At 43.1% G+C, this 14,464-nt stretch overlaps 2 protein-coding genes across 3 annotated transcripts in view; one reads left to right on the forward strand and one right to left on the reverse strand.

Annotated features, from left to right (window-relative positions):
• The first annotated feature begins 202 nt into the window (after nucleotides 1–202).
• CCNB2 (cyclin B2) lies at nucleotides 203–5,053 on the forward strand. Of its 2 annotated transcripts, XM_058846638.1 has the most exons (9): nucleotides 203–362; nucleotides 1,233–1,361; nucleotides 1,439–1,564; nucleotides 1,966–2,136; nucleotides 2,206–2,364; nucleotides 2,665–2,901; nucleotides 3,673–3,813; nucleotides 4,376–4,486; nucleotides 4,785–5,053. In XM_058846638.1, exons 1-9 carry the CDS (start codon nucleotides 333–335, stop codon nucleotides 4,884–4,886), a joined length of 1,206 nt encoding a protein of 401 aa, XP_058702621.1. In that variant the 5' UTR covers nucleotides 203–332; the 3' UTR covers nucleotides 4,887–5,053. The 2 variants fall into 2 exon arrangements, with proteins under 2 accessions (XP_058702621.1, XP_058702620.1); XM_058846637.1 differs by having other exon boundaries at nucleotides 1,966–2,364.
• Nucleotides 5,054–6,461: 1,408 nt separating this feature from the next.
• The window catches only part of MYO1E (myosin IE), a 77,035-nt gene continuing 69,032 nt past the window's right edge, over nucleotides 6,462–14,464 (reverse strand). The window contains 5 exon segments of the mRNA XM_058846616.1: nucleotides 6,462–7,557; nucleotides 8,059–8,228; nucleotides 10,766–10,973; nucleotides 13,216–13,308; nucleotides 13,731–13,888. Of these exon segments, the coding sequence (XP_058702599.1) occupies nucleotides 7,481–7,557; nucleotides 8,059–8,228; nucleotides 10,766–10,973; nucleotides 13,216–13,308; nucleotides 13,731–13,888 (706 nt within the window). The 3' untranslated portion in view covers nucleotides 6,462–7,480.

The raw sequence follows: 14,464 nt of genomic DNA on the forward strand, positions 1-14,464 counted from the left end.
CCCCTCAGGTGGGCGCGGCCTGGCGCGAGGCGTTTCCCGCTGCCTTCGGCCTTGAGCTCGCGGGCCCTCGGCCCGGCCCCGCCCTCAGGGGGGCGCTGCGGCCCCCGCGCCGCCACCGGCCACCGGAAGCGGCTACAGCCGTTTCCTGCTGGGGCGGGGCCTGCGCAGGCGGACCAATCGGAGGCGTGCATCGTACGAAGTTGTCCAATAATAGAGCAGGACGGGGTTTAAAGGGAGCCGCGGCAGCGTGAGGGAGCGGCCGCCGGTTTGGCTGGAGAGCGGAACGGTTCTGTACGGAGCGGCGACAGCGGCCCCCCCTCGTGTCCGTGCCCATGGCGCTGCCGGTGACGCGCCGTGCCCCTGTGAGTACCAACACGGGAGGCGGGCGGGCCGGGGGTCGACAGAGGAGCAGCCCGGGGGGCGAGAGAGAGGCCGCCGGCGGCCGAGGGGCTCCGCCGCTCCTTGCCCTCGGGCTGCGCGGGGGCCGCGGGCTGGCCGGCTGGGGCTGGCCGGGTGGAGGGCGGCTCTCGGCGCTCAGACCGGCCGGGGCCCCCCCGTACCTGGGCCGGTGGGGCGGCGGCCGGGCCGAGCTGTGGCCCAGCGGTGGCAGGGACCCCGTTACGGTCAGCGCAGGCGCTGCTCCCGCCTCGGCCTGGCCTCGGCCGCCCGCGGCTCCCCCGCGGAACGGGGGGGGGGGGATGTGGGAGTGGGAAAACTAAAGCTACTTTAGGGGGAGGTGTAGGAACGGACTACAGGAGCCTCTCTTCTGTGGTGATTGTCTAATGATTTAAACTGAACTCCACGAAAAAGGTGAAGCCTGGTGGTTTCATTGCTGTGCATAACAAAGAATATTAATTTTTGCGTGTATAGTATAGCTTCTTAATTTATATGGCATGTATGTAACAAAGAACTTGCTTTATGCATCCTCTGGGGGGCGCTGCTGCAGTTCCAAAGCGTAAGAATAATGGACTTAATAACAGATGAGCAGTCTGACCTTGAAAAATAGGAGAGGGTGCATTGCTTAATTTTACAACACCGTTCAGAAATAGTGTTCTGATCCTAGAGAGGAGACTTCTTTCTCTGAACATATGTGACTGGTTTGGAAGTAAAAGCTGGTTGAGTAATGCTAAGCATGAAGGTACACAGGTACAGTTGTGGTAAGTCTATAATTGAGTCAGGCATTGGAAAGTTGTTGGTCTTTGACTTAAGCTTTTGCAATTTTATCATTTTAGATCACTAGAGGGATGGAGAATGCTGTGTCTGGCCTTAGAAGTAAAGCAAAACCCCCTGTGACTGGCAAAAGGGCTGCTTTAGAAGAAATAGGAAATAAAGTTGCAACAAGAGGAACACACATATCTAAGGTAAAAGAACACTTAAAATTTCTACAGAGAGGAGTTGGATTGCTGCTCTGTACTAATAATAAATGTTTTCATGACAGAAAACAGAATGCCCCAAAGCATCTGTAAAGCCTGTGAAAGGACCGAGCAAGATGACAAACGAAATTGTACTGCCTAAAGCTCCAGCTGCTGTTAATCAAGCAAACAAAGAAACTGATGTTCCAAAGGTAGGAAGTGATGATATTCCAATTTTAAATTTGATTTGCAACTTTGAGCTCTACCTTTACAATAGTTTATCTGTGGCTGTATCTCATTCTTCCCCTGCTGAAAAAGCAAAGCCTCTGTATGGAGGTTTTTATTTAATGCATGTTATATTTAAAGGCTGACGTTCAGGTGGCAGAATGAGCTGTTCAAATACTGGATTAAGTTTCTGCTTTAGCTGGCAATTATTGGAAGATCTTGGGATTCTGTGTTTGTGTGTGTCAGTGGAAACTTGCTGTACTGGAGCCCGAGCTTGGTTTCAACTTCCATCTAAAGAAATTTTATTAGTGGCTGGTGAAACATGGAAACATTGAAACTTAAACAGTAAATCCATAAGATGTGTTAACAGATATGATCTATTCCTTAGGTTCTGTCTCCTGTCCCTATGGATGTATCAATGCAAGAGGAAGATTTATGCCAAGCTTTCTCTGACGTGTTGCTCAACAACGTAGAAGACATTGATGCTGATGACTGGGAGAACCCCCAGCTGTGTAGTGACTACGTGAAAGACATCTACCTGTACCTGAGGGAGCTCGAGGTAGGATGCCCCATGGCTGCCCCAGTGTCTCAGGGGGTTACCTGGCTGCTCACCCTGCTCTCCCCACAGCTGCAGCAGTCGGTCCGCCCGCACTACCTGGATGGGAGGATGACCAACGGGCGCATGCGCGCGATTCTGGTGGACTGGCTCGTCCAGGTGCACTTGAGATTCCGCCTCCTGCAGGAGACGCTCTACATGTGTGTGGCCATCATGGATCGCTTCTTACAGGTGAGATCTCCTTCAAGTCATGCTCAGTAATTATTCAGTTACCATGTTCGTAAAGGAGTTTGGGATTTTTAGAAATCTAACAATCTACAAAATCTGCTCTGTAAGAGCTGTCACAGTGCAGCATCTTAACTCTGAGGCTGCTTCTTTGAGCCCGTCATAATACAGACACCTTTGACTAGAGTGTAAACCTTTTTACACTCATTTTACACTGTCATGCTGATATTCTAAACTGATAAATACGAATCTGATTATCTGGAGTTTGACACTTCGGGGCCTGCATTTTAAATGTCTGTGTTGCAGAGTCATCCAGTACCTCGCAAGAAACTTCAGCTGGTGGGCGTAACAGCGCTGCTTGTAGCTTCAAAATATGAAGAGATATTGTCTCCTGATGTAGCAGACTTTGTTTACATTACCGACAATGCCTACACCAGTAGTGAAATTAGAGAAATGGAGATGATTATTCTTAAAGAATTAAACTTCGACCTGGGGCGACCTCTTCCAATTCACTTCTTAAGAAGAGCATCAAAAGCTGGGGAGGTGGGTACTTGTCCTCATCATCTAGCACTTTCTTGTGTTGGTAAAGCCTCTCAGGTTTGCTTCTGGCATTTTTATCTTTGATTCTAGTTCCTCCAGCTTAAATGCTGGATGAAGAAATGCTCAGCTCTGAAACTCCACCGTGTGGAGTAACATGACAATGTCAGCCAATAGTCTTTCACATTTCTATTTATTGAGGCTTGTGTTCAGCCTTAGTTGAAGTAATTTTACTGTTAAGCTAAGAACCCTTGCTTTTAATCTTTTTAATCCTGGTGATCAGGATTATTAGTAAAACTAGCAGTATTGCAGTTCTTTCTAACTGCTGGTTGCAAATATTGTGTTATAAAGAATCAAAAGATCAGCTTTCTCTTTTACCCAATCTTGTCTTTTCTCTACCTCAATCGTTATATTCAAGTGACTGTCCACTCTTGAGGTGGGCTTTAATTACCTCAGCAGACCACTAGGTAACTGAAATAAGGTTCTCCTTAAGTCACTTTACACCTTCCCTCCTAGTTTGCATTGCAGAAGGAGCATTAGTGTTCCTAGCTGGGCACAGCAGTACCTGATACTGCAGTTTTCTGTTAAAGTCCCTCACTTGACTTTGTGTCTAAATTCCAAATGGCTGCTGGTCTTGATTTTTAAAGGAATGTCTGTTAGAAAGGAACTAAACTGTAGTAGTAAAGATTTTGCTATTTTTGTTCTTGAACACAATAAGCAATTCTGAGTGATTATGATAAAGTGAAGCTGTGGATTAACAAGCTCTCAATCTTCTAGGCCGATGCTAAACAACACACTCTAGCAAAATACCTGATGGAGCTGACACTGATAGACTATGACATGGTTCACCACCGGCCTTCAGAGATTGCAGCTGCTGCACTGTGCCTGTCTCAGAAGATTCTGGGACACAACAAATGGGTGAGTATTTTAATCAAACTCGTTGTTCTTCACACAGTGGAATAGAACCAATAAAAAAGTACTTAAAAATTGTGTTTAGGTTGGTAACAGTGCTGGTGCTGGAATGATGGTTGGACAGCCTGATGCAATAGTGGCAGGTAGAAAAAGGAATGTACTAGTAAAAAACTCACATTCCTTTTCTGTTTGAATACTGGGGTACAAAAAGATTTTTCTCATGAGAGCATTGAGATACTGAAGGCTACACTGTAAGTAAAAGTGTATTTTCATAATCCTTGCAGTGCATGTAGCATAATGAAGTTGTAGACCATGAGTAGTGAGTTGTAATTCAGCTGGTAGTTGCTTTTTTATCCTCTATTTAGTCTAAAAGCATGATCCTTGAAATTGATGTGTTCAGACCTCTATACGTCAGGTTAGTCTGGATCAGTCATTTAAACTGACAGCTACAGTTTCCAGCACTTGAGGCTTAGCCATGAAGCTCAGGGTGTTTGCTGCCTGAAGTGATTGTGCCTCGAGCAGCAATTCCCCCTTCACAAATCTCAAGTTTGTTACTGTTCTGCTGCAGGGTACAAAGCAGCAGTACTACACTGGCTATGCAGAAGACAGTCTTGTGATGACCATGAAACATATGGCAAAGAATGTGGTCAAAGTAAATGAGAAGTTAACCAAATACACTGTAAGTATAACTACTTAAATCCTTTAATATTTTATAAATAGCTTTGCTGCACATTGTGGCTCCTTAGGTAAATACTCTGTATAAAGCATATGCTGCTCTGACAAAGCCTGTTGCATTAATGTTAACAGTAAAACCTTTTAGACAAACTGTGCTCTTTATTACTTTGCAGACTGGCTCAGTGCCAGCCTTGTTGGTTTGCTTGTTTTCCAAGCAGGCAGGCAAACTGACCCAAACTTAACTGCCTAAGCATAAATAGTGTATGTGTGAAACTTTAGTATCTCTGTTCTCCACTCTGCAGGCTATCAAGAACAAGTATGCAAGCAGCAAACTACTGACCATCAGCACCATCCCTCAGCTCAACAGTGAGGTCATCAAGGATCTGGCTGCATCGCTCCTGTGAAGCCCTGGGCAGCCAGGACCTGATGGGGTGTGCACTTTGTCTGTCTACTGCTTTTGTACATAGCGTTCCAGTCTCCCAAAGACAGTTCCGACTCATGCAGAAGGTGATATTTTAAATTTACTTTGTAACACAGCTTTCTATCTAAAAATAAAACTCCTTTCTTTTAAGTATTGAGAGTGTGACTCTTTAAGGTACAACCTACACATTTGCAATCTGATGTCCAAGTGGGACATTTGACTAAATAGGTGATTTTTACAACTTGCAGTTAAATGAGCTTGATTATTCTCTGTGGTTTCTTCCAGAGAGAATCTCCAAGCTTTATATATTGCATTATATTTATTAACTTATTTTCACTCTTAACATAAACAGGAGGCAGACAGTGCATATTTTTGTTGTACCTTAAAGAACACTAAATATGTACTTAATTTCAGTGCCTTTTTCCAAGAAAGTATACTGGAATTAATTTCTTTTTTTGTAGTTAGGCGCCTTCAAGTTTGGGGAAAGATGTAGGCTGTCTTGAACAGGTATTAACCTTGTACATCTTTGTATTTCTCTGTGTACTTAAAAAAAGGGAGCTAAGGTAGGAAAATGGGACATCTCCTGTAATACAATCAGCTGTGCAGGGAATACAGGAGAGGAACTGTGGGCATGAGACCTTTTGAAAGCAGCTCAGTTCTTGAAACCTTCTCCAGTTCCTGAAAAGAGCCCCCTTAGGTTTTTCATTACCTGTTTGTTTGCCCACATTTCCCCCACCATCCTAGAGTCAAACCCAGCACAAGGCAGTTCATCTTGTCACTTCCTTGACACTTGGTTATCTTTGTTTCTAATCTAAGTGTCAGTATCTATGCTCAGGGAACACACATGTAAGTAATGCAACTTTTCTGCCTCACTATCTCATGTATGTCTATTTGTTAAATTCATCTTGTATAACTAATGTTAAATTAGACCTTTTGATAGTCTCCAGGTTATACTGAACTCAGTACCTCCCTTCCATGCCTAACTCTTCTATGATTGCTCAGCTTCTCCTCTTCATGAGGGTGCTGGCTCTGATGTAGAAGGCAAGAACTTGATGCTACAGAACTGACCTAGACCTCAGTGCTCCCCTGTGGGAAGGATGGTAAAGACACTGCTTTTTATCTCCTCAAGCAGGAGATTTTTCTCTTCCCTGCAATAAGTAATTGCTGCAAATGGTCTTCTGAAAAATGTGCTTCATTCCTTGTGTGGATATTATTCCTCTGGAGTGAGATCCTCCTTTCTGGCTCCTAGAAACAGCTTCTATAGAAGATGGAGTTTATGTACCTAAGTGAGACTTAGGCAACGGTTTAGGAGGGAGGGATTCAAGACTTTTAGCTATATTTTAAAGCTTATGCAACTTTTTAATACCAATATCTGCAGGGCTTTTTAACTGCTCTTCACATGAGAGAAATGCACAGCACTTCAGCTGGGCATAGGGAAAATAATTTGGTTTGGAGTCAAAAAAGGGGTTGTTTCTTTAGAAGTCAGTGTAGTAAAATCCCAAAGCCATTGTTGTGAAGGGATCTGTTTATTTGAGAACAAACAGCACAGAGAACAAACTTGTTGATCTTCCTGTATTTTATTTTATGGAGGTTCAAAAGGCAAAGCAGGAATTCTCAGAACTGCAGGGCAAGCAACAGCCACTCTGCTGGGGGAGGCAATCAGACTTGAGCAGTAACACCTGTGCTTTTGCTATTTAAAAGGAGAAGGAGTAGTGCATATCTGTAAGTACCTGGCATAAAAATTCTAGCAGTACTACTTCATAATAAGAACAGTGGATTCTACTGCATTATACCTTTATACATGTTTCTATCATAACCAGTTTTTATATACAGTATATAACTATTTCTATAAATGTACAGCTCTGCATAAAGACACTTCCTATAACAACAGGCAGAGTATTAAACATAAATCCAACATGGGCCAGCCATATTATAATATAAATCTTGAAGAAGGCAACATTGTTTAGCATACAGTACTATGTGGTTTTCTGTTTTAAATTCTTACAGTGCCTGTTGGAGTCCCTAAACACACCTGCAAACACAAACCAGTTCCATTACATCTCTGTACAGAATTACTTAAATAGACCATCACAGTAGATTTTTAGATGGTAATATCCCAAATAAGCCTAAATCTTTTTGACATGTAGCAGCATACTTATTAACATGTTCCCCAGAATGATCTGCATTAGAGGAAATGTGCATTTAACATTATCTTCAGTAGATAATTAAAAAGGTTATGATATTCAGCTGAAGGCACTTACTAAACACACCCCTTCTGAAGTCCCTGGTTCCAGACTGTAAATCACCCGTTTCAGGAAGATGATAGGTTTGAGCATTCTTCACTTATCAGGTGTTTTAAACCAGGTTTTAAATATAATAAATAATTGGTCAGTTCATTACTGTATGGTGCTGAGACAAAGATCAAAGTCTGTGCTTTGGGTGATTTCCCACTCATACACAATTTACTGGTGAAAATACTGCTGAGAACGGCAGACCTTGGAAGAACAATGTCCTGAAGGCAAGGGAAAACATCTTCAACCACTGGTACCTTTACACCAATTTTTGTCTGGCAGTCTTTTAAATCTTGGCAACATAATTGTTGGGAAATAGACCTTGTTTCCCTCGTAGTCTTCCTGTCCACCAGCCAGAAGGATCTGCAAAAAGGACAGCAAGGTAAGGGGTGAGGCTTTGGAAGCCTTTCCTGTGTACTTGGTGCAACCTTGCAAAGCTGTGCCACTCGGGGAGAGCCTTCTTGGGAAGAAATGAGGGGACAGACTTTTTTAAAAAGTGTTCATCTTTTGGCAACATCATTTTGCATTGAGGAGGGTGCTTTGGAGACCTGGAGCTGGAACTGGTTAATTATATTTTGCTGCTTGTGCTACAGCTACGGTTTAGGCTAATTTTCCTCTAGAGCCAGTGCCAGAATTACTGTCCAAGTGTACAGCTTGGCAGTACCCAGTGACAGGTCCTTGGTCTCTCTCTGGCATGCTCTTGACTGAAGAGGTTGGACTGGGGTGGATGGAGATTTCTCTGCCCCCTGAGCCATCATGGAAATTTGTAAGCCTAACAAGAGAAGAGGAAGTGGGGTGGCTCAGAAAGAGCTGTCCTAACTCCTTGTGGCAATGGACCTCAAAGAATTGTACCCAAGTTTGTACCTTCTTTGATGATGTCGATGACGTCGTTGGCGTTGAAGCTGAGCTCGTCCGTGTCCTGCGCGTCGTAGGCGTAGAGCGCCCGGCACTGCGGCACCTGCGGCTTGGGCTTGGGCTGCGGCTTGGGCCTTCCTCCGGCCGGCGGCGGGCGGCTCGAGCTCTGCCTGCGGACACTGCGGACAGCAAGGGCTCGTGGGCTTTGGGGCCTGGGACTCAACCTCAGCTTTAGCAAACCCCTCTTAATGAATTCATTTTAAAGAACATCATAGAACAAGGGAAAACACATTTTCTTGAATGTCACAACCATTAAAAGTAGCAGTGTGAGACCTCTCTGTGAAAGAGACGGAGTTTCCATTTTTTTCCAATGGAAATGGATGAGTAGGTACTTCCCAACAGCAGTTCAAATGCTTAGAAGACATTTAGTGTCCCGGCTGAAATGGAAGCAAATGTGCACATGCGGTTCATGCATATCTTGGTATCTACACAGCTTAGGCTGTGTCTCTCCCCTTGCCCCAAAGTCACCAGTGATTTAGTTTTCAGTATCAAAAATAAAGTTCTAGCTCACAGGCTTGCTACTTTACCATTCTTGTGACTAAGCTGTAACAGAGACTCGTATCTCTTAAGTTGCCTCAGATTCCAGGGCCATCTATGGACTTGTTCTGTTATAGCCAACTCTGAAGCAGCAGGGGAGATGCTGCACAAACTGTCACAGCTGTGACCACTCCAAAGATTAGGAAGGGGAAAGAGGGAAGAAATGCATTTTGCCAGCTCATCAGCTAATACAGGCTGGAAGAGAGAACAGGTATTAGACTCAGTATGTCAGTTTAATAATATATGTGCTGAATGACTAAAACCGTAATGTAATGATGTGGAGGAGAATGAACTGCGATCATGTCACGTAATGCCATGATAACACAGCTTTGGCACAACAGGGTTACAGTTACTTACATGAAATCTTAGGCTTAATTTTGTCAATAAACCTCTAATTATAATTTTGTAGTGAACTGCACCAGAAAATAAGATTTGTAGTATGGATTATAACAGTGCTTCAGTTCTCAATGTATCTATGAGGGGAGAGATTTTTCTCCTGGTCCTCAGCATCTACTGCCTTTGCTCAGGATAGGAGACATGTAACCTAGACCTGCATATGGAAATGAAGGAATTCAGCACAAGTCTTGGAAAGTATCTCAGCTTTTGTGCAGCTACTGTAGAACTACAGAATCTTAAATGAGATGTTTTGCTGCTGGGGGTGAGCCTGCTGATTTTAATCTTGGTCTTGTACTAATTGTTGGTACCACTACATCCTTCTTGGCAGCTTTACTAAAAAACCTAATTCTACTCCTTAAAAATTATATCTACTTATATATGGCTATGGTCTTGAAATAATAAATTCACACCTCTTGTAGCTCACAGCTTCCTTTTGAAAAGGAACAGGCACAGAAATGTGTCTGAAATCCACTGCTGAATACAATTATCTTGTTTCTTTTCAGTGTATTAATAAAGGAGCTCATAATGCTCAGGAAGACAGCCTTGGGAATGTCACTTTTGTGAGAGTACTTCCTTAGGTTTGTTACTGCTGCAGAACACCTGGCATGTTTGGTTTTGGTTTTAGCCTATGGCTTATGTGTTGTTGTTGTTACATGAACGGTAGTCCCAAGACAAAGTAAGGTCTAGTATTAGTAAAAGAGTTTAGGAAGAAGCTGACGTGACAACATTTCACCACCCAAACCATGGAAGTTACTACAAGACGGAAATGTGCCTGTTAACATGTGCTGAAAGTGGTAAATAAGTAGCAGTGGTCACTTCTTTCTGATTTCTTTCTTATTTCAACATTAATCTTAAACATAAAAATGCTCTAAATATGCCTGAAATATCTTATATCTGACACTTGGCACAGTGGGTTAAGATGACTGCCATTAGTACAATTGCAAAGACCTCTGTACATGCCTAACCCTGCTTGAGGGCTCCATGTTTAGGAACTAGAAAGCTCCCCAGGAACCTTGTGCACTTTCAGTTCAGTTATCAGTTGTGCACATTTACATACTATTTGATAATTGTGAAGTGTGTAATGTTCACTAATGTTGTAACTAATCCACTTAATAATCAGCCTGTTGAAGCACACAGCAGCAGAAGTGCAGAACACCTGCTAAGGAGTTTGTCTGCTGACAGACAGCTGAGACAGGACTGCTTGTACAGAAAGTTGCTCTTGATATGGTTAGAAATAAATATATTTTTGCTGGCTTCAAGAACCCCCATTCATGCAGATCATGGGAGTCAGCAGCAAACTGCTTCTTCTGAATTAAATTCTTCTTTTTTATCCCTAGAACTGCTGAATAAGCAGCAGTCTTTGACAATTAAGTGACCCTCAAAATTCCCACTACAGTCAAGCTCCACTAATGTTCTACTGAGTGGAGTATGGGCTGAGTTGAAATAGAAACTGTTGGGTCACTGCAAACCCGTAAAATTTTTTTTAAGGCCTTCAGCATTCAAATTTAAGGTGTTAAACCAGAACTGCTTCACCTTTATTCCTACAGGTCTAGGATGGAGTATGTATTGTTTTGGAATCTGGTGGAATGGTTGATGATACCTTTGAATACAGCTCAATAGCACAACCTGGTGATTAATGCAGAGTTCATCAGTCATGAACAGTTTGTGTAAAACTATTTGCAAAAATGGACACCTTTTGATCAGATTCAATGTAAAATCTTACCCAGCTGCTCCTTGGTCAGGTACTTTCAAGAAATCCAAGCTTTGTGGTTGCTGTGAAATCTTGCCTGATCCTCCTGACGTTTGCCGTGGTAAAGCTGGTCGTGTCATACTTGTGTACAACAGGTTCTTCTGATTGGCCCATTGATTTCCTGGCATCTGGGGCTGGGCTGCAGATTGGGGGGGATTTATTAATCCATTTTGCTGCTGACCTAGAAATAAATAAAGTGTGAGTGCATGCAGCCCCAATGCCAGCTCAGTAAAGGTAAACCTTTGATGGCTTAGCTGTCACTCAGCTCTCAGAGAGCCCCACCTATCAAGGAATCCAAAACCACAATCATGTTGAAATGTTGATTTATACCCGATTTCTGGTCTGCTGGCAATCTGTTTTGGGTTCCCAACATCATGCACTTGTGCTCAGGTTGAAGACATGTGCCCTGGGTGTTCCAAAAAAGCACAATGATTAGCTCTCAGCTGAGTTCCAGTTTAACTAACATGGTTAGCTAACCAACTTCTCTCTAAAACACTGCACAACAATTTATCCAGGTAAGGGTTAATCCAAAGCTAGCCAGAATTTCTTCTCTTTTGAAGTTCAAACTCAGTCTACCACATACTCAAGGAATTTGACTGTTTTTATTAAGTCACTATAAATACTTGTCTATTTTAACAAGTATGCGGGTGGGGGGTGTTTGGGCTATTTTATTGTTTTGTTTAAAAAAATGCCTTGATGCTATTTTGATAGTTGAAAAGGAGTTTGAATTGTCTAGGACTGACATAGGTATATGCCTTTAAATAAATAATTATGCCTCTAACCTGAATTTAAAGCAAACCCACCCATGTCTGAGCTACTTGCAATATTAGGGCCTAAAGAGCTCATCTGCATACTTTACATTCCTAAAACCCCTACAGAACAAAACAGGAGCTATGCTTCTATTAAAAATCAGTTTCCTCAGTTATATGGGTGACCCTCTCCTCTGTTACTGTGATTACCTCTGCTAAACATGAGCTGAAAGAACAGCTGTGCAGAGAGAATTCATAATCACAGCACCTGGGAAAACCCTACTGCCTGTGACACTGGTCTTTGCTTCCAATGTTCTTGGGTACTGTGGCAGAACTTAAGGGTCACAGACTCCTGTGTAAACCCCACTCTGCAATCCAAGCCAGCATGGCACATACATTATGGTGATATAAATAAAGGTTTGGGTTATTCTGAACCTGAACAGAACATGCTGTTCAGCTACTGCATCACTGATTTCAAAACAAGATGGGAAAATAGCAGAGATAATTGGGACTTTCAAGGAGGAATTTGCACAAATCATGACATGGCTTCAAACTTCTTGAAAGTCTGGACATTTTAACTGGAACTCTTTTGTAACACCTGTCTGCAATTTTGTTTCTCCAGCTATGTGTGGCTACTTTCCAAGAGTTCAACATTCAAAAAACAACCAAATAAACAAAAAGCCATGTAACTGTAACGTATGGAGAGGTTTGTAGGAAAGCATACTCACCTTTTAAATGTGACAGCCCAATGCCCGAGGGTCAACACAGCACTTAACTTCAGTAACACCATTTCTATCTATAAAACTGCTGAAACACTTTTCAAAAATACAAACCAGATTGTCCTTGCTTTAACTGATGCTGTACAATCTCTGTTTGCTGACAGGTCAGCTCTTACAGTAATTTCCCACTTCACTACCAGTTCTGGCAGATCACACAATCTAGTCTGACTCATAGAGATGTGAGGATTTGGAATGGTCTATTTCATTTGGTGACCGAGACTGGTCACACGCCTAACTTCCACCATTAGCATTGTGCTTCTCAGTAAACAGCAGCAGACTGAAAGAGGACTCTTCGTTAAAAAGAAAGTACTCTGGGAGTGTAAGTAAAAAATCTCTTGGGAAACACTGAGTCAATAGAATATTGTTCTCCTCTGTGAGTTCACAGGCAAAATTAATCATATCTGCCCAGGGCAGAAGTGGAACGCCCTAATGACATCGGTCCCCTGCAGAAAGAGCCGTGCTGATCTCTGGCACAGCTGCTGTGTCCCAGCACCAGGGCTCTCAGGAGTTGGAACGTGTCTGCCAGGGCAGGACAATGAGACACAGGTTTCATTCTGTGCTGTGCTGGCTCTGAAAGCAGTTTCACTGCAAAGCTTTGTCTATGGCGTGATAAGCACGGAGCTTGTACCCTTCACAGTGGAGATGGCTACAGGGTCAGGTTTAGATTCAGTGTCTGAACAAATCACAATCACATCAAGCAGGACAGCTCTGGGGGAATATCCATCAAGACACTTCATAAAATGCCTACAAACAGATGCTTTCCAGGCAGGATCTTTCAAAGAGAAATTTAAACTGTTACCATATTTTTTTTTAATGGGTAAGAATTGCCAGATGACAAGAGAAAACCAAAAGCCTTCATCTGGAATTCAGTTTTGCCCAAGCTAAGAGGACTTACCTGGAGGAGGTGGTGCAGCTCTCATAGGGTAAGTCTGATTTTGAGACCTACTGGAATATCCTCTGCCTTGGGTAAGGTTCCGTCTAGTAGGACCTAGAATAAACCAGCAACATTCTGTTTCCCCTTCACAATTACATTTATTAGCTGGCTGCCAGACCCCTCTTCTGTGATGAGAAAGAGCTGATCTTCAGGAATAAGGAATGTGACTCCTGCAGGGTTGCCCAGGCTGTTATAAAGGATTTGGTGCAAAAAGGATGACTTTGGGATATTCTCCCTTTTGTAATCCAGTTCAGCTGCATGATACAAAGCAAAGCCTTCTTGAAACTACAGGAAGCAAGGCCCAGAACACTGACAGGTGTAGAGCAGCAAGGGACTCTGCTGTATCCTTAGGATCTTTGTGTGTTACAGAGAAATTAATAAAGGACATGGTAAGGCTAGAGCCAAGCATGAATAGAACAAGTCAACCACTCTCTGATTTTATAAACCCCTAAATTCTAGAGGAAATTTTTACTTACGGGAATTTTTTGATAGCCCTGGTCCAATGCTGATTTGCAGCACTTTATTACTTGGTTTGAGAATAGCTACATCTCCTTGGCCTTGCATAAACTGCACTTGTCGAGAACCAGCACTACTCCAGGGCCCCCAGCTCTCCTTCTTCAGCTTCACTTCAAGTCTGACAGAAGTGTGTGAACACAAGAATGAAAAAAAACAGAATTTCTACATTAAATCAAGGCAGTATTGCTTGGCAGCAGGTAACTTAGAAATACAAAATTAAAAGCTTAGACGGAGAATCTGCATTCCATGAGTGACTCAGCTGATATAACCACCTAATTAAACCCTTTTTCCATGCTTTTTTTTTTTAAATGTTCTTCTTAATTGACATTTTAACTTTCCTGGTACAGCTTCTCAAAGAACTGGAGAGGACAGTGAGCTTTGAATAAAAATGTGCAAAGATCCAAGTAGGAGATGTGTCTGCTCTGAGCCACCGTCTCTGCTAGCGCTGCTCAAGTGCTTTGGTTTGTGGACACTCCCTGCACACAGTGCCAGAGGTACACGCACCCTGGTGCATCTGTGCGTGGCTGTGCACTGCCCTGGGTGCTCTGGAGCTGTGCTGTGCTGCAAGGGAACACTTCTGCATACACACACACCTCAGCCTCTTTGTTTTACATTCTTTCCCACACACACGTTCTTTCCCAGCATTTCCATGCTATCCATCTGCTCTGAACTGAACTCAGGGTTTTAGGCAAGA

This window comes from Poecile atricapillus, chromosome 11, assembly GCF_030490865.1.
Source record: "Poecile atricapillus isolate bPoeAtr1 chromosome 11, bPoeAtr1.hap1, whole genome shotgun sequence".
Classification (NCBI taxonomy): Eukaryota; Metazoa; Chordata; class Aves; order Passeriformes; family Paridae; genus Poecile; species Poecile atricapillus.